Here is a 19,236-nt window from a genome sequence, read left to right as displayed (position 1 = left end):
AAAAGGGTGTTGATTTGTTTTGATGGTTACTGTCGCCGGTACGGCCTTTCCTGTCACAATCTATCTATAAATACTGCATGACACCCTTGCGAGTATTTTATGCCCATGTAGTCGCGGTAAACGTTAATCGTTTACTGTACGTACATAGGTTTAAATCACCAGAAAATTCTTAGTTTTGGAAATTACATGTATGTATAGTACGAAACAGTGTAAGGACGAATCGTGTTATCAGAGACCTAATCAAAATTAACTTCGATAAATAACAAAATGATAAATGTCATATGATTTAATTTACATAAGTACGCAACTATAGTGCTTTAGAGAAATTTAACTACCACTTACACTCGAAATATCAATTTAAATACGGCGTTTTCCCCCAAAAACATCTTTGTAATTCCCACGGCTTTTAACAATAGTATCACGTGATGCAGGTGTTTCTCCAACTTACTTCCGGGATAGTCACGGCTTACGGAAAAACCCGACCCTTCACGATTTACCCAGCCGATAATTTGTCACGTGATATGGGAATTCCCAACAAACCAGGAAATCAGAAACGTATGTACATTTTTTAATCATTTTCACAATTTTTGTCATTTCTTAGAATATTTATTAATCGAAAGTGTATCTTGTGTAAAACCCTGGAACACATTGTATCTAGCATAACAAAACACTTCACAAAGAACAATATGTTCTATGAATTGCAGCATGGTTTCCGAGAAAAGAGGTCTTGTCAAACACAGTTACTAATGTTAGTAGAAGATATCCTTCAATTCTTGAACCTGAAAAGTCAAGTTGACCTCATACTCCTTGACTTTTCAAAGGCGTTCGATATGGTCAACCATGAAAAACTACTCTACAAGCTGCATTTCTATGGTGTAAGGGGTCATACTCTTAAATGGATTAAAGCTTTCCTTGATAACAGGTCACAGTCAGTGGTAGTTAACGGGTCCACATCAGGCACCATACCAGTCACCTCAGGAGTTCCCCAGGGTTCGGTCCTCGGGCCTCTCTTATTTCTTATCTATATCAACGATCTACCTGACTTTGTTAAACACTCTAAAGTTCGACTCTTTGCCGATGACACGGCCATCTACCTTTCTCAGACTGTCTCTTCCCATTCAAGTCTACTACAGCAAGACTTACAGCAACTGGAATTCTGGGAAACAAATGGGACATGAAATTCAATCCGTCTAAATGCCAAGTAATACAGATCACTAAGCGTAAAACACCTATACCAACACAGTACCTTTTACACAAAACCATCTTACAAACAGTACCATCTGCAAAATACCTTGGCATAACTATATCACACAACCTTACATGGAATGACCACATTGACAACATCACCAAAAAAGCAAATCAAACATTGGGTTTCCTAAGACGTAACATCAAAGTGCACTCAGAAGGGTTAAAATCACATGCATACAAAACACTTGTACGGCCCCAGCTGGAGTACAGTTCCACTGTGTGGTCCCCCCACCCTGAAACTCTTATTGACCAGCTTGAGTCTGCAGCGCAGGGCTGCACGCTGGGCCAAGCGCGATTACGGCCGTACATCAAGTGTAGACAACATGCTGACTTCCCTAAATAGCACACTCCCGTGTTCTATTAATAGAACATACAGTAGTTATACCATAATGCAATGCGCGCAATGCGGACAAGGGAGCGTTTTCTGTATATAACGAATCATTAACTATCTCAGTAAACTTCGAAGGGAATTAAAAAAGTAACATGCCACCTGTATAAAATTGTCGCACGTGTTAACAGAATAAATAAAAGAGAAAAAAATAACTAATTAAAGAAATATATTGGAAATGTAAGAAAAATACCAAATATACAGACAAATAATTTTAACAAAGCAATTCGAAACGGGCCGACTAAGCAAACAAAAGGAGCACTGTTTAAAAGCACGTTGCATGCAAATTACTCAATATATATTCTGCAATAATACTATTAAAATTTTGCATCAGAAGAACGGTCTACAGTCTTAATAAAAAAATACAATATTTTCGAATGAAACACACCATAGGGCACGTGTGGTTAAAACTTTTAATGCTAAATCATTTTGATTCATGACGTTCAAAGAATGTATCAGTACAATTAAAATCATAACTACAATAACTACATGTATTTCATTTTTAAACAACTGATTCACACAACACAAGACACAAACTTGATGAGGATCCCGGATGTCAGCTGTGGTCAGTGTCCATCAAACATTTCCTTATTAAAATACATATATGCATGGTTTGGTAAAAAATAATGGGGTTGCATTAGATAAGCAACATGTTTTATTATATAACATCTAAATATTACTACCAAAAGTCAGATATCTACATGTCACACTAAGAGGTCATTTGTAATAAAACACAACATATGTATATCACAGAGGTGTTAATTGTTTCAATGAATAACTAGATATGTGGCAGAAAATAACAATGTGTATGACAGTTTACTTTAAAATATACATGTTGTTATCATATTTCGAAATTTCAATAAATTTAAATTATGCGATCATAAGATTTCTTTTTACATTCCCAAGTGGATCTTTTAAATTTATAAACACTTATGGAAGATTTTGTTTTACAAAAATATACTTTTAATGTATGACGGTAACCAAGAAGAACAACTTTGATTTTTTCTGTTCTGTAAATACATTTTTGTTTTAAATATTAACGCTTTCCATTTGGCACCAATACATTTTTTCTCGAGTTGTTTTATTTTTTTCTAAATATTCTTTTTTAGAACTGAAAGTGTCACAAAATGAACAGAATAACATAATAACATCATCCATTCATTAACATCGTCCTTTCATACATTGAAGAAAAAGTGGTATGATATTTTTAACATGGATATAAAAAAATAGTTTCTCGGCTAGTTTATTGAAATTGAAAGTGGAAAAATCATTTGTTTGCGATGTGTAGGCTAGAAACCTGATCAAAAATAACGAATAAAATGCAAAATCTATGGTTTACTTATGCTATTGTACAATGAATCACTGATTGTTTGTCCGCAAATTGAGTCCTGTGCTATTTTTAGATAGCAGACCTTATCGGTGACGTCACAGATCCTTACATACGGGAGTGTGCTATTGGCGACGCCTTGCACTCCGTCGCATTGACCAGCGCCTGGTTATGTTTTATAACATCTTGCATAACCAGGTCGCCATCCCACTACCGGACTACCTAACACCCAACACTAGATCTTCCAGAACCAGAACCACTCATTCCCAGGCATTCGTTCAAGTTTCACCCTCATCCAACTATCATAAATTTTCATTCTTCCCAAGAACAGTATATCATTGGAATGCCTTGCCCTCAGATGTTGTCAACTCGTATGGGCCAGTGTTCAGTCAGGCTGTAAGCCAGATTGAGCACATCTTACCTTAAATACACCTGCCCTATTTTTAACCTGTTTTTAACCATTTTCCTTCTTTCTTTTTACTACTACTTTTTTACTCATTTTAACATTCTTGCTAGTTGACGCGCAAAGTCTAGGTCCCCAGCAGGGGTTTGACTATATGGAAGATAGATAGATAGATAGATAGTTAATTTCATATTCTATTTCTATTACAGCGACGTTTTAGCGAAGTTAGAGAGCTACCAAATATGGCAACAGATGAACTATCAAAAAAGTTAGAAAGGAGATGCAACATTAATGAAGGAGTTGAAGAAGGAAGTCTTTCCCCACAAAGTACTGTGTTCAACCCTTACACAGAATTCAAGGAGTTTTCGCGTAAACAAATACAAGATTTCCAAAAAACTTTTAAAAAGTAAGATGTACTTGTATCAAAAAGTTATTTAAGTTGTTAAATTGTTGTCCCATTTTGGGTGTCCTGCTTTGCATATGTGGCAGTTTTCAAATTCAAGATCAAATAATTAAAACAGACATAGAAAAGAGTCTAAAGGTTATCGCAAAGTCTCATTTTTTTCTCATGACTCAGTGGAGAGTACATTAGGGTGATGCAAATAGCTTTAAATTTGTGAAATATGAGCAGATGATACTCTATGGATATTATGGGATGCATGGGTGGATGACAGATTTCTGTTTTTTTTTAACTCCAGGAGGTCTTTTTATACGCCCGAAGGGACGTACTATGTTATGACGCTGGTGTCCGTCTGTCCGTTAGCAATTTCGTGTCCGCTCTGTAACTCTTGAACCCCTTGAAGGATTTCAAGGAAACTTTACACAAATGTTCACCACACCGAGACGATGTGCAGACTGCATGTTTTGGATGTCTCACTTCAAGGTCAAGGTCACACTTAGGAGTCAAAGGTCATAATAGTTTGTTTCGTGTCCACTCTGTATCTCTTGAACCCCTTGAAGGATTTCAAATAAACTTGACACAAATGTTCACCACACCAAGACGACGTGCAGAGCGCATGTTCCGGATGACTCGCTTCAAGGTCAAGGCCACACTTAAGGGTCAAAGGTCATATATGACTTTGCTTTGTGTATATTGCTCTGCATTGCAGTGGTCTTGTTTTTATTTGGCAGATCTCTTTTTTGTAATTACAATAATTTTTTTTTTTGAATTACTTCCCTTTTATGTTACTATAAATAGCTTATTTAGAAACTTTTTTATTATTGGCCGTAGGGAAAAACCGAGACCACTTTTCTGTGGTACAACATGGATGGTACCTCCAATTTTAAGGTGTATTTTTACATACCTATACCTGATAAGGATTTTTTTGTAGACTTTGATTTTTTTTTTTGTGGACTTAGATTTGTTTTTTGAAGTTTTCCTTTTGTTGTTCCAGTTCTTTGGGGCTACAACAGTCAAGTTCTTAAAATTTTGCTCCAATCCTATGATGTAAGCCTTCGGGTGTATATTGCCCCGCTTGGCGGCGCTCTTGTTTCAAATTGTATTTGTTCATTGCATACATGTCAAGTTCCGTAGACAATTTTCCAGGAGATTTCAGTTGAAAATCCAGGAGATAGGCTTATAGAGTAAATCTCGCCAACATCACATTGGAATTGAATGAGATCTCGTTTAACCGGATAAGCAGAAGGATAAAAATTTGTTTCGTTAAACACTTACTATCAGATCATTTGTTTATATTTATGATAATGGTGTTTTTTTTTTTAATGTTATTAGTATTATCTATACGGGGAAGAAATGAATTTATAATTGAATTTCATCTGAGAAAATAACAGTTGTCGTTCAAAAATTGGACCAGATTCGGTTTACTGCATGCCAGCCGTATCGCCAGTGTAATACTTTAATAAGCGTCTGTTGATATGATCATGAGTGATCAAGTCAGAAAATGCTTCAATAAGATAATGCGGTGACACGAGCATACGCAAGATTATCTCCTGTTGCCATTCTGTGTATTTTATACTTCTTTGATTATATTGATTTTAAATACAATTTCTGTCCAAAGATGCCAATTTCTGATTAAAAATATTCAGTTTATGTCAGTTGTGACCACCAAATAAGATCTTGTTCATTGATAAAGAAACATTTTGGTGACAGCGACATAAAAAGTCACATCACACTTGTAAGCAATAGAATAAATGTTTATTTTTAGTTACCACTGGTAATCTATATGGAGGACTCCTTTACAAGACTGTTAAGTTTATAGTTTTAGTTGGCAGATAGTGTAATATACAGAAGACACTCCAGTTCCAGAAGTACCCCAGGGTCTTTAGAGTGCAAGGTGTAGTCGGACAGACTCGGTGTTACCATTTGACCACTCTGTCCACTTTTCAAAAGAATAAATATGAACCAATTAGTTTCATAGATCAGCCAGGGTAACTTTCTTTGAATGCTGCGAAATGTTTTAACAGGATGCAGTCTATTTCATACTTACTGTAAAAGCACATATTTTGGCTGGGTCAAAATTTCGTGAACTTGAAATTTTGAGTACTGTTTGCGAGGTTTAATACTTGCAAAATTGTAAAAATGGTATCCTACTTAAATATTAATTATTTATATAAATACTAATGGTGAATATTTACGCGAGGATTAATTTTCACGAGATGTAGGGCCTCACGAATATAGTGAAAATGTAATCCTCTCAAAAATTTCTGTTTTTACAGTATTTAAAAAGTAGCATTATGATCTGCAAATCATTTTCAGGTATGATACAAGTGGTGATAAATTTATTGACTTTGAAGAGCTGAAGTACATGATGGAGCAGTTGAAGGCTCCACAAACTCACCTGTCACTTAAAGGAATGATCAAAGAAGTTGACGAGGATCACGATGGAAAAATCAGCTTTCGGGAGGTAATATTTTGTCCTCGCATCAGTAATTTCAGGCATAGTGCATGTGGGTTTATTGGGAGATACTTCTTTTTAATTCTTGAACTAGATCCAACTAAGTCAAGTGTGTTTTATGTTCATGTTTACATCTGTAAAAATTCCAACTATTTTTCATCAATGTACCGTAGATTTTAACTTAAATGCATAAATATATTGACAAACAAATGAGGAAGTTTTCCTGATCTGAACAAAATTGTTTGAGTACAGTATTGAGTAGTTTTCATGTAAGGAAATAAATCCTTCTGTTTTATTGGTCAGTAGACTAGCTCCTAGACTATGATATATCTTTTTACATTTTTATGATTGAATGTAGTGAACTGAGCCAGTCTATATCCTATGTCCAATATCATAGTCTAGTACAATCCGAAAATTCACAAACCTCTTTTTAGGTTTGTTATCAATCAATGTCAAGAACTGACCACAGCCTAACTGATAGAGATCAGTGGTTTACTGCCACATGTTTATGCAATTCATTGAGACCATCTGGTAGCTGCAGGGGTCAGCTGAGTTGAAATTTTATCAGAAATGAATTTTCATTTCTCTGCATTGGTACTTGCAGTTAGATTGGAAAATCTGAAAAATACATATTCCTATGGCTTGTCATAGAATGGACATAACTTATAAGGAATTAAACTGTAATTGAACAATAAAGGAGTAGAACAGATGTGTTTTTTCCCTGAACTGGTAGCGGAAAAAGTTAGCTTTTGCGATATTTTTGTTAAAACCTTGAACATTAATAGACGGAATGCACATATAATATAGTGGTATCACATCTTGGTGCATGAATGAATATCCAGGTTCAGGGACTGAATAATGCATATTGAAGGACAGTGAAACACAAGTACAGGCACATAAATCTGCAATCTTGCTCTGAGAATATTCGGACAGAATGCTTTCATTTCTTGTTATCCTGTATTCTATTAGTAATAGAAGGTCTCTGCCTTTTCTGAGGAATTTTTAGCTTTAAAAATCTATATTTAAATACATGAAAGCACATTTTTTTACATCAAAATTGGTATTTCTGCAGATAGAAACGTCTCAAAGTTAGATATACATTTAAGCTTGTAATTCTTGTGTTTCTTATTTGTGCAAGTTTCGCATGTTGCAAACTTATATAATATTCTTAAGTTAACTCCAGTTAGTTAACTACTACTATACAAATCAAGAAAATCCCATACTTGTATAATCTTTAGTAAAGATTAGCAGAGCCAAATGTTTCAAAAAAAATATTAATTGATTTGTGAAAAATATAATGTTAAATAGAGACATGTGGTTTCAAAGTGTTTTGGTTTTGAAAAGCTAACTCTACATATTAACAATTAGTTATATATCTCTTATAAGGTACATGCATTTCTCCAATTAATCGCGTAGTGTAGAGAGGACTGGAGATGGTTGAAAATCTTATGTATACTATAAAGTAACATTATTTGAAATTTTAAGCGCTGGTTATCACATCTTATTAGACCACTTTATTTGCTATTTAGTTTATAATAGTACAGTTTTATTCATGGAAGCTTGTTCAATTTAGCAACTACTTCATTTTAACGTTAAAAATGTTTAATACTCTAAATACAAGTAAGCATTTGATATTTCGCATAAAATATATAACATTAGGAGTTAACATTATAACTCCGCCCTTTCATTTGAAAAAATGCCACATGCCAAATGCAAAATATTTAATGCCAAATGCTAAATCTTAAACATTGAGTCATAATTGTCAAATGCGATGGCAAAACAATACTGTGGAAGGACGGTGCGCCATGCTAATTGCAAAATGACATATAATTTAATAAAAATGGCATTTAGCATTAAATAATATGTATTTAGCATGAAGTTATTGGTATTTAGCATTAAAATTGACATTTGGCAATTAGCATGACGAACCGGCCCTCCATACAAAGCTGAATGCTATCATGCATTGTCCGATGCTGGCATGACATGGTAGAACATGCTTCAAATCAGACTCATAAAACATGATGCAGATCTTTATTTCATAAAATCAATGGACAATTAGCATTATCTTTCAGCATTATAAACATTAAATATTTGAAATTTTCGCATTTATTATGAGAGTAAGAAAATTGTATTTAACGATTAGCATTAGATATCTGGCAGTAAGAATGGTGCACCAGCCTTTCATATATGCATTGACCTTCTATAGTTTTGTTATATATCAATCTTTGTTAAGAAAATAAAACGTCTTTTTTGTTTGGTGCTGCAGTGACTGCAGTAGGGTGCTTGGTCACTGAATAGAAATCATTTTATGCTGACACTTGTATTTCTTTTAATTTTGGTACAGTTTTCTCAAAATTTTGTCTATATCTACTGGCTTTCCAATGGGACAACAAGTCTCGGTTTTATTAACACCTTTGAAAAGTTTTATATGGTAGCGATCATAATCTTCTTTTTTGCCACATATTATACAGAGCAGTTTCTTTTTCGTTTGAATAAACTTGAACTCAACATATCTTTTAAAATGTGCTTTTGACAATGACATGCAGTAAGAAACTTTTAAAATCCATTCTTCAGTTTCAGAATTTTAATGATTAGAATAATCCTTTAAATAAGATAAACATATTATTGTTAATAAATATATCTGCAAGATAAACCATCAAGATTTCAAAAGTAGCAAAATGGTTTATTCTAGATGAGAATGGTTCTTCAACTATCACCATTAAAAATCAGTTAGGTAAACAGATTTATGATCAGCAGCACAACACTTGACCACTAGCATGATGTACCAAATTATCTAATCTAATAGCCATAGGTGCCAATCATCCCTCTGAGAGCATTTTGGATTGTACTAGACTGATAATTTCAACATCAGCCCTGTGTGAAAATCTCTAAAATAGACTGGCTTTTGACTCTACGAAATTGAATTTATAAAAAAGGGATAAATATAGAAATATAGTTATTATCAGTCTAGTGGCTAGTCTAATTGGTCAGTTGTGCCCTTTGACAGATAATGTAAATTTTGGGTTAAGAAATAAGAATGTCCCCACAGTTTACAGATAACAAATTAATTTGCTTTTGAAGTCAGTAGGTATTGCCAAAACTCACACAATGCAGCTGCGTCTACTTTTTTAACCTTTACCCTGCTAAATTTTTAAAATGGACTGGTCCATCATTCAGTTGACCTTACGCCAGACAGCCTGTAGCCACGCCTACCAGTTTTCAGGGGGAACAATTCATGCTAGGCCCGACAAACAAAGGAATCAAATGGCGACGGCAGAAATATTTTGCCGGACATTCTAGTTGATTTCGGCGTACGCTCAATTCACACGTATTTCTAAAGTGAAAAGACAAAACACAATCGTTAATAAGTGGATGTTCTGTAGCGAAACATAAATTCTACAAAAAACAACGATAGATTGTTGTTAAAAGCCGGGAACTGCACCCGAGTATGAGGAAAACTAAACAAGGCAGGGGGCCGAGCGGAAAACACGTAAAAAAGACGGAAATCTCTGAAACCATTATAGCTGATTTTGTGTTTTTTTTAATTGTCCGTTTCTTTTTCATTATAGAAACGTCAAATTTCGATCTCCCGGAAATCATGTAGGGTATGACTATATTAAGCAGACTAGAACATTGATTTTTATTAATTAAGGTTGAAATCAGACTGTGGATTCTGAATCCTATTTCAAAATAATTAGATAAATTAAATAAGGCAATTTACATGTAAAAAGTGTCACTTGTGTCATTTAAGAAACGTCGGATTTCGAAATACCGGAACTCATTTAAGATGCTCATATCATTGTTCAACATTATTCAGATACATAGCATTTAATGTCTAATACTTGGACATGATGTGTTTTAAGTATAAGTAAAGAAAGTTCTCTTATTAGAATTAAAACGTGTAAATGATAAATAAATAAGATATAGTCCAAGGCGATGATATAGTCCATACTCATATTTCAAGACTATACCGGCGCATCGCAGCTTAAAACAATGTTTGAGCCTACCAAAGTTCTTTATAAAGTATACAGAATGAATGCACAATTTTTTGTTTAAGAACATATCTTCCTTATACGAAATATGCTATTTTTTCTGGAATTTTAGACGAAGTTTACGCTGTCTATTAAAATGAAATTTAGAACGAAAGCACACGCCGAGTGCTAAGTCAAAACTTTGAGCGCCTGGGAAATTATTGATTAGACTCATTAAAAATAATCTTATATTAATCATAGTTTTTTATCATGTTTATTATTTGTTGTATTATCACCCAGGTATGACTTAACATACACCAGTGGGAGATTGATGTAAACCTTAAAAATGCATAAATCATGTTTCAGGTACATTAAGGCATACTATTTACACGTTACCATTCAAATAATATAGAACATCAAATATTTGTGTTTTATCAGTACATACCAGTTACTCTGGTAACTGATGGAATACTTTTACTATTGAATAAAGAATACTAGGCACTTTTGTTAAATAAGAAAGTTAATTTTCATAGAATTTTACACTGATTTAAATGAAATAATTAAAACGTTATAACACAATGAGTGCTAAGTCGAATTGCTTTGCTTTTAAACATTCTTATAAGATTTTTAAGATCAACTATTCTTGAGGACGTCCACAGAGCCTGATACATCGTTGACAATATTCGAGGTCTGAGAGTGGATTTGGAAAAGGGAAACGCTCTAGTATTACACTCTCTTCCCTGTGTCTGTTGTAAAGGTGTCGTAACGTCACCTTTTTACCATTTTGGACGATTTTTCGGTGGTATTTATATTCTTTGACTGGCGAGTCCGGCACTAAGTTTGACGGACAAAATGGCGGCTAACAACAAGGCTTATCAGTTCTGTTATCTGATTGGTCAGTTGGAACCTGTCAATCAACACTGGCGTAAGGTCAATTTGGGCAGTGCCACTTATTATTCAAAGGGGTGTTGACTGAAATTTTACTGACTGAGTAGTGAACAGTGCAGACCATGGCTGTGCAGGCTGATCTTGGTCTGCATTGATCACAAAGGCAGAATCACATGCTGCCAGCAGGCTAAAGGTTAATGTTCTCCTGAATGGAGAGATCGCCCATATAATTTGGTTACAAGAAAGCAATATAACTCCCATTAATGCTTCCTGTAGAGCAGGATGACCAAATTATAATTATAATTTCAGATTCCTGAAATCAAATGTTAATTTGAGTCACATTGTACATCAATAAGCTACTTGTTTGTCAGTGCAAAACACTTAACTTTTAAACAGTTGAAGAGATTCCAATGAAACTTTACACAAATGTTAAATTTGATGTGAAGGTTGTAATGTGCACAAGAGTCAGATTTTTATATCAAAGGTCAAAGCTACAAACAAGGGCACTCTTGTTTCGGGCACTTTAGCTTCACTCTTATATTTACTAACTTTTTTAAGTGCTATCATATGTAATAAGATATCAGTAAATTGAGAGATGTATGCTAGACTAGACATAAAAAATGTTGCTGTTTTAATTTCAGTTTTTGTTGATATTCCGTAAAGCTGCTGCAGGCGAGTTGGAGGAGGACAGTGGTCTGTGTGAGTTGTACAGAAATGTATCGGAGATTGACGTAGATAAAGAGGGAGTAAAGGGGGCTAAAAACTTCTTTACTGCAAAGGTTTGTTTGAAAAGTTTTATAATTTGCTTTAAATATTAAGTTTGGAAAGGACTAATTTTATCCCAGAAAGATTTATCCATTTAACTGAACATGAAGTTTTGTATTGCGATAAAAACTTAATGAGATTACTGGTGTTCTTTAAGTTTATAACCGTAAGTTATGTCACACCAATTTACACCAGCTTTCAGGATTAGGAAGAAAGTATGAATGAGGCTGATTTTTAATCACTGGTGTCAGCTGGTGTAGTTTCAGGAAGTATTATATTGAATCAGGGCACTCCACTTGGAGAGCATTCACTTTCTAGTGACATCCCTTACTTCATTTGAAGCTGCCACCATTTCCCCTAAACTGAAAGTAAAACACTGCAGACTGATGGTTCAGTGTTGTAATCTTGAACTTTAACTCTGGAGATGTTGCTGCACTGATGTATATTGATGATGTTATGAACTTGATGTTAAAGCACAAATATAGGATTGGCATATTTAAAACCTTTATCATGCTGAATTTCTATAATGAACTGGTCCATCTTTCAATTTTGACAGTACCGTTAACTGTTTAATAGGATGCTTACTAAAAAGATACTGACTGAATTGGAAACAGTGCAGACCATGATCAGACTGCACGGACATGCAGGCTGATCTTGGACTGCACTGGTCGCAAAGGCAGAATCACTTGCCGCCAGCAGGCTAAGGGTTAAAAGCTCTAGTTCTCAGTTTGATGACATTTTAAATCTCTTTTAAAGTTTAATACACTAGCTTTGGTACAAAATGCAGATGACAGTTTTGAAAAATAATTATTGAGAGAAAAAAACATTATAAATAACCAATGGATAATGTTGATCCACTTCATTATTTTGCAGTGTTTATGACAATAGTGTCTGTGAAAACAGTGTCTCACTCTGTAACTGTGACAAGTTGCCTTTGACAGCAGTGTTCTTGACAGCAGTCTCTCTGACAACAGTTTCTGTGGTGCTCTACACCTTTCAAAATATTGTTTTTATACTTTGTAGGAATATTTTTTGCAACCTGATGACAAAAACCAGTCTTACAAAAAAGCTTTTTTTTCAACTGACTTATGTATAGGACTTTTTGTTTACCAAAAATGCAAGTAAAGTGCTTAAAATGGTGCCTACACAGAAATGATGGAAAATCTTTCTTAGTCATATTTACATAGGTGGTACTAATTCACACCGTCCGTTCAGCCATCTGTCTACATAAAATGATGTGGCAGCTTTGTGGCCAGTAGCCAGATAGCCAAAGTAGGTTTGTTTGTTTTAAAAAGTTGTTTATGGTTGAATGTTAAGAAATCTTGAAACAAAGTCCTAAGAATCTTGAAGCACAAGAATGTGATTGTGACTACCGGTATCTGGCTTTGAACCTGTGATTTCTGTTCTCTATCATACCACTCTCTTATATGTAAGGTATATGTATATGTAAGTATCTAGCAATTGTAAGGTAAAATTTTAAATCTAGCTGTTCTAGTCATAAAGAAATGGACCAAAGCAGAATTACCATTTACCGCTTCAGTAGCCTAGTGGTAGAGCGTCCGCTTTGAGTGCGGGAGGTTTCAGGGTTCGATCCCCTGCCGCGTCATACCAAAGACGTAAAAAATGATACTAGTAGCTTCCTCGCTTGGGGCTCAGCATTAAGAGGATAGTGCTAGGACTGGTCAGCTCGGTGTCAGTATAATGTGACTGGGTGGGGTATCATGCCACGTGTCCACGGTGTGATATTCCAGTGAGGCAGCACTATAAAGTTGGCCATTGTGCTCACTGCTACAAGTAGACACCGTCGTTTATATGACTGAAAAATTGTTGAAAAAGGCGTTAAACCCGAACACACACACAGAATTACCATTGATGAAAGTGGTATAAAATGTCCAAACTATTAATTTCATTGCAGATTGAAGCTCAGACAGCGGGCAAGAAGTTTGAGGAGGAGATCAAAGAGGAACAGGAACAGAGGAAAAAGGAGGCAGCAGAGGCAAAAGTACGGAAAGCAGAGTTCAAGAATAAGGCCAATTTCTTTAAGGAACAAGCTGAAGCTCAAAAATCATGAATAATATCAGAACTTATCACTTATCCTATGTATTTCTGACACATATAATTATGTGAAGGCTAGTTGAAAGCTTTGGGAGCTTTTTGATCATATGGATTTAAGGCCTTTCTTTTTACGTGCTTGCCTTAGACCTTGAATGGGAGTAAGAAATTTTTCTCTCATTTTTGAAAATATAATAGTTCTTTTTTAAGAATTACTGTTGGAAGTGGAGAATTGGTATTTGTAAGCCATTTCTAGTTTTGACTCGAAACAAGAACTTGGGTAGGATGTCAGTGACCTGTCAGTATCTAGACGGTTTTTATTTTTTTTTTTGTAAAAATGATTTTGGAAAATCACTTCTTTTTTGCAAGTAAAAATTGATAGCAGAAAAAAAGATAGAATGTGTATTACGTTGAATATTTAACACAGACATTTCATCCAAGTTAATAATCTCAGCCTATTGTTCTTTCTGCAGAATGAACCGTGTTTTAATTTGAACACTTGTTAAATAATATATTCACCAAACTATATTCACAGTTACTTTTTTTCACATGCACATTATTCCCACCATTTTACATCATCTTTTTGTTTATGTACATAATTGCTCTATAAGTAAATAAATGACTTCTGTTTCTTAATTATTGGTCAATGGTCATCTTGAAGTTTTCAACAAAGTTTGGTCTTGAAAATTCTGAAAATATTATGTCCTAACAAGAATTGTTTTGCATAATTGTCCTTCACAACAAAGCACAGTTACTCTCTAGAAACAATTTCCCCAAATCTTAAATGTCAATTGCTATTTTTCAGCAGAAAATAGCAACAACTTTCTCAACATGATATTTTTGTCATAATACTTTAAAAACTGATTTCGCAATTTCTTATTACGAAAGTTTCTCACCATAATGATATAAATTTAGGATTGAGAGATTTCTTTAGATCTGTTTTTTTTTTCAGTGTTTTCCTCCATCTTTATACAAGTTTTCCAGGTAACAGTGAAATGACTAATGATTGATTTAAAAAACTAAGATTTTCAAAGTTAAAGTATGATCAATAATTATATCTGAATCTCAATATATATAAACAGGAAAATAATCTGCAGCAGATATATCAGCTTTTACTTTCAACTCTTCATGTATGTTTTTTAAAACTTTTTTTTCTTATCTGATATTATTGGTATCTTGTTACATCAGGCTGACATAATGTAAGCATTGTAATTATTAATTTTGAAGTGTGCAGAAAATATTGTGAAGGTTTTATAGTTACAGCAGTTGTAAGATACTGTTTAAAGTACCGATAGTTGTCTCAGTTATAGACTTCTAAAGTTTGGATAAGTTTTTAAGCCTATTTCTCATTGTGGTCTGTAGTATTAATCATCTTAGGGATATTTCTGTATAGTATACATTTGTATATACTGAAGAAAATCTTGGTTTTTTCCTGGGCATTAAATATAAAGTTAATTACGTCATTATACTAGCGGTGCTAATGGTGTTACTCTAGTGCACCCTATTCTAGACATGGTATATCTCTAAGGAAACATAGGGTTATCTATTCCTGTCACATGATTGGACAGTCCTACCTTCAAGGTAGGCAAGAATGAAATATTAACACCATAACTAACATATTCTAAATTTACATTTATTTCTTGCAGAATAATCTGCTGCAGTGATTGACTATAATATGTTCTTCTTTTCTTTCGTGCAAACACATTTTTCAATTCAGGGTTAAACACTTGTCTTCCACATGTATGATGTTATGAAGCATTGGGTGTTAATTATTGTGACATTGAAATAAATAATAGTTAGAAATAATATCATGATTTCAAATTACCGGGTATGTCAGTTATAATGTTATGAAAAGATTTTCATCAAACTTTTCTCATATTTGATGGATCATGTGGAATTGAAGCATGAAGATCTTGGTGCAACCTAGACGGAGCACATCGCTCTGAAGACTAAAAGGTTGTCACATTATGTACTTGATTTACATGGTAGTAACAAGTTAGAATTAACTGTACATTTGTGTGTTTACAGGATAAGTGTTAAATAAGTCAGTGTGAGTCATTATGTTACTTGTTTCTGAAACTTCCATAAGGTTATTAATAAGGGACATTTTTTTGACACTTCATTTTCCACACACATATATGTTTAGAATATGTAAGGTGTATAATATATGTTTACAAATCGAATTACATTGTCATTCCTATGAATTTGTAATGTTGCCTTATGGTAGAATCGACCACAGTATTCATACAATTGTAAAAAACCATTTATAAACAGTTACTGTAAAATGTTACTTTCTCCACAAAAGAAAACAAAACAAAACATACCTTCTTAAACTTTATATGTATTTGATATGTGGTTTTATAAGTTGAATATTGGCTATAAAATCAGTAGTTTCTGAAGTTGTGCCTCATGTATACTAGAAATTTCGGACTTTTTCTATATGTAAAAGAAGCTCATATATGGTTAAGTATTTTATCAATTATGCTTTCACATTACACTTGTTATAGTTCGGTCACACGTCGACTTTGATAATTTTCTCTCAAAATCATTGCGTTAATTTGTATTATTTACAGTACTACAGTACACTTTCACTGACACCAATATTTTCACCTTTCAAAGTATTTCTCACCTTAATATATTCAAATTACTCTGTGCCATAAGTATTCATTAAGTTTGATTTCAACTTCTTGTTAAAAAATGTGTTCAGAATAATAGCAGCTGTGTTATTTACAGGAATTATATGATGTTTTGTTAAGTTTTTACCATTTAATCCATCAATTGTTATTTCAAAGTTACAGTAGTCTTAGTGCTAATGCTAGTCAATTATCCAGTCATTGAATCTGCTTCAGAGCTGATAATATGAGCCGCGCAATGAGAAAACACTATAGGTGTTTTGCGACCAGTATGGATCCAGACTGTTCACTTTCAAAGCCTATTGCAATCAGAGAAACCATTAGCGAACAGCACGGATCCTGACCAGACTGCACTGATGCGCAGGCTGGTCTGGATCCATGCTGGTCGCAAAGCCACTTTGTTGGTTTTCTCATGGCGCGGCTTAATTATGTTGTTGTTTCTTTATTTTGTTCAGGGCACAGGTGTTAGGGTTCTTTAGCCTCAATTAGTGTAAGCCTTTAAATAATTGACAAAACGCTTGAAATAAAAATATAACAAATTGAATGGGGACACTTGTTTGTAAAGCATGACACAGTTTTTGCATACAAAAACATAGAAAGTAAATGAATAAATGTAAGCCAAAATATGTGTCAAGATTTGTTTGGTATAAGTGCACTTTGATACAGTACGATATAACATATTTTTTCATTTTATAAACAAAGGTATAAAGTTAAACACCTGTGGCTTTTTGATACATTTTTACTGAAATGAATCTGTTACTTTCATGTCTAAGATCTGATTTTAATTTCTGTTTTGCTTTTTTTTTTCATTAAATTTATTAGTAGTATAGAAATTTGTTTTAACATTTTCTTGCCGTTATTGTTAATGTAATACCATATATATACATTTATGCAATACTTTTAATTTGTAATCCTTTCTCTTCTTTTGTCATTTTAGAAATTTTAGTAGGTTTTGTTACTTTTATATTTATCAGTTTAACCAGGGTCAGTGTTAGTTACGTAGTTATTTTAGCTGTTTGATTATAGACAATGTTGTAATTGAGTTACTGAATGGTCTAAAAATAGCTTCTGTAAACCATGCAAGGTGCTTGTTTTCATTTATAAATTACATTGGGTTTGATATATGTTGTTGATTTTGATGTTGTTTAATACTGTAGACATGTATCAATTTGTAAGTTTTGCAGCGGATGTTTTTAAATGTTCATTTGTATAGAGACAGCTTATAATTGAGCCGTGCCATGGGAAAACCAACATAGTGGCTTTGTGACCAGCATGGATCCTGACCAGACCAGCCTGCGATCCATCTGCGCAGTCTGGTCAGGATCCATGCTGTTCACTAACGGTTGCTCTAATTGTAATAGGATTTGAAAGCGAATAGCATGGATCCTGACCAGACTGCGCGGATGCGCAGGCTGGTCTGGATCCATGCTGGTCGCAAACCCACTATGTTGATTTTCTCATGTCACGGCTCAATTGATAACTACAATGTTTTATGCTGTGCCACAAATGTAATGATGGGTTATTTAACATTGCTTTCTACAGTAAAGGGATATGTTTAGATTCCAACCCAGACAAAAAGTAATAATGGATGATTCTTATATTTTTCAGCTGGGTACCAGTCAATATATATATATATTCTGTGTTATTCTGGACAATCAGCTGGGTACCAGTCAGAATATATATCCTGAATTGTACACCTACTGGGCAGTCAACTGGTTACCAGTCAGAATATATATACTGAATTGTACAGAGAAGTCAGCTGGGTACCAGTCAATATGTATTCTTTGATGGATCATTTGAAAAAACCATGGCTAACTGATGCTGTATGTGATAGATCTAGTGAACTGTAGCATGAATAAGGCCTAAAGAATGCCAGACAGACTATTAAGTTGTAGCAACATAAATTAGTCTGTTACCAATTCTGAGATAACTTGATTGAGACAAGTTTTGCTATTGCTGGTAGTTTTCTGTAGATTGGGAAATTTTCACTTTTATTTTGCTTTTTGATAGATAACAAACATATTGGGATTGCCAAAAATTTGTACCTTCTGGTTGTTTTTTTTTTTCTGGAGTTAATTCATAATATTCACAACTGTTTTGAATTAGGGCTTTGCTCTATTCACTAATACAGTCAAACTTTGTTCACTTTAACTTGGATAATTTGAGCACTGCCCATCACTTGAGCTCATCATCAGGTCTGGGCAATGTCCCTGTGTAATGTACATTGGTTGATGGCTGTAACTACTGAGAACTCAAATAGATTTTGTGCGGTTTTCCCATCGAGTTTGAGCGAATTTTGACTGTACTAGCAAAAATAAAACCATGCTGAATATATCCCAATCTATAGTATTTGAATTACCCTGTCCCATAGGTGAGAAAAATGTTTACAACCTGGTCTTAAGGTTATAAAACTGAGTTTGGAGACCAGTCAAAAAATGCCACATTGCCATTGGTCAGTTTTATAATTGTGCCAAGAAACAACCAGTCAAATGTTAGAGTTTCAAGACTGGTTTCTAAACTTAATTTTATAGCCGTGGAGTATTGTTTTAAACTGTTTAGGTACAGTATTTACAGATGAAACAAGGTGATACAAAATTCTCAGGGGTTACTGTATCCACATGGCCTTTGTTAAGTTTATTTGATTTCTGTCTAGCCTATATTTCGACCAGGAATTTAAAATGCAGAGTATATAATTGTTTTGTTGGA

At 34.1% G+C, this 19,236-nt stretch overlaps 2 protein-coding genes across 3 annotated transcripts in view; one reads left to right on the top strand and one right to left on the bottom strand.

The window, feature by feature from the left end:
- The window catches only part of LOC123527692 (uncharacterized), a 52,859-nt gene extending 52,378 nt beyond the window's left edge, over positions 1–481 (bottom strand). For both annotated transcript variants that reach the window (XM_045307309.2, XM_045307315.2), the window contains exon 1: positions 343–481. The gene's annotated coding sequence lies outside the window, so the exon portion shown is untranslated. The remainder of the gene's footprint in view (positions 1–342) is intronic.
- On the top strand, positions 422–17,812 carry LOC123527693 (EF-hand domain-containing protein D2-like). Its single transcript, XM_045307316.2, has 5 exons — positions 422–555; positions 3,576–3,772; positions 6,083–6,230; positions 11,722–11,859; positions 13,761–17,812. Exons 2-5 carry the CDS (start codon positions 3,609–3,611, stop codon positions 13,914–13,916), a joined length of 606 nt encoding a protein of 201 aa, XP_045163251.2. The 5' UTR covers positions 422–555; positions 3,576–3,608; the 3' UTR covers positions 13,917–17,812.
- The last annotated feature ends 1,424 nt before the right edge of the window (positions 17,813–19,236 follow it).

The sequence above is a fragment of the Mercenaria mercenaria genome, chromosome 14 (genome assembly GCF_021730395.1).
Source record: "Mercenaria mercenaria strain notata chromosome 14, MADL_Memer_1, whole genome shotgun sequence".
NCBI lineage: Eukaryota > Metazoa > Mollusca > Bivalvia > Venerida > Veneridae > Mercenaria > Mercenaria mercenaria.
The sequence above is the reverse complement of the archived record's forward strand: the minus strand, read 5'-3'. Positions and strand labels throughout refer to the sequence as shown.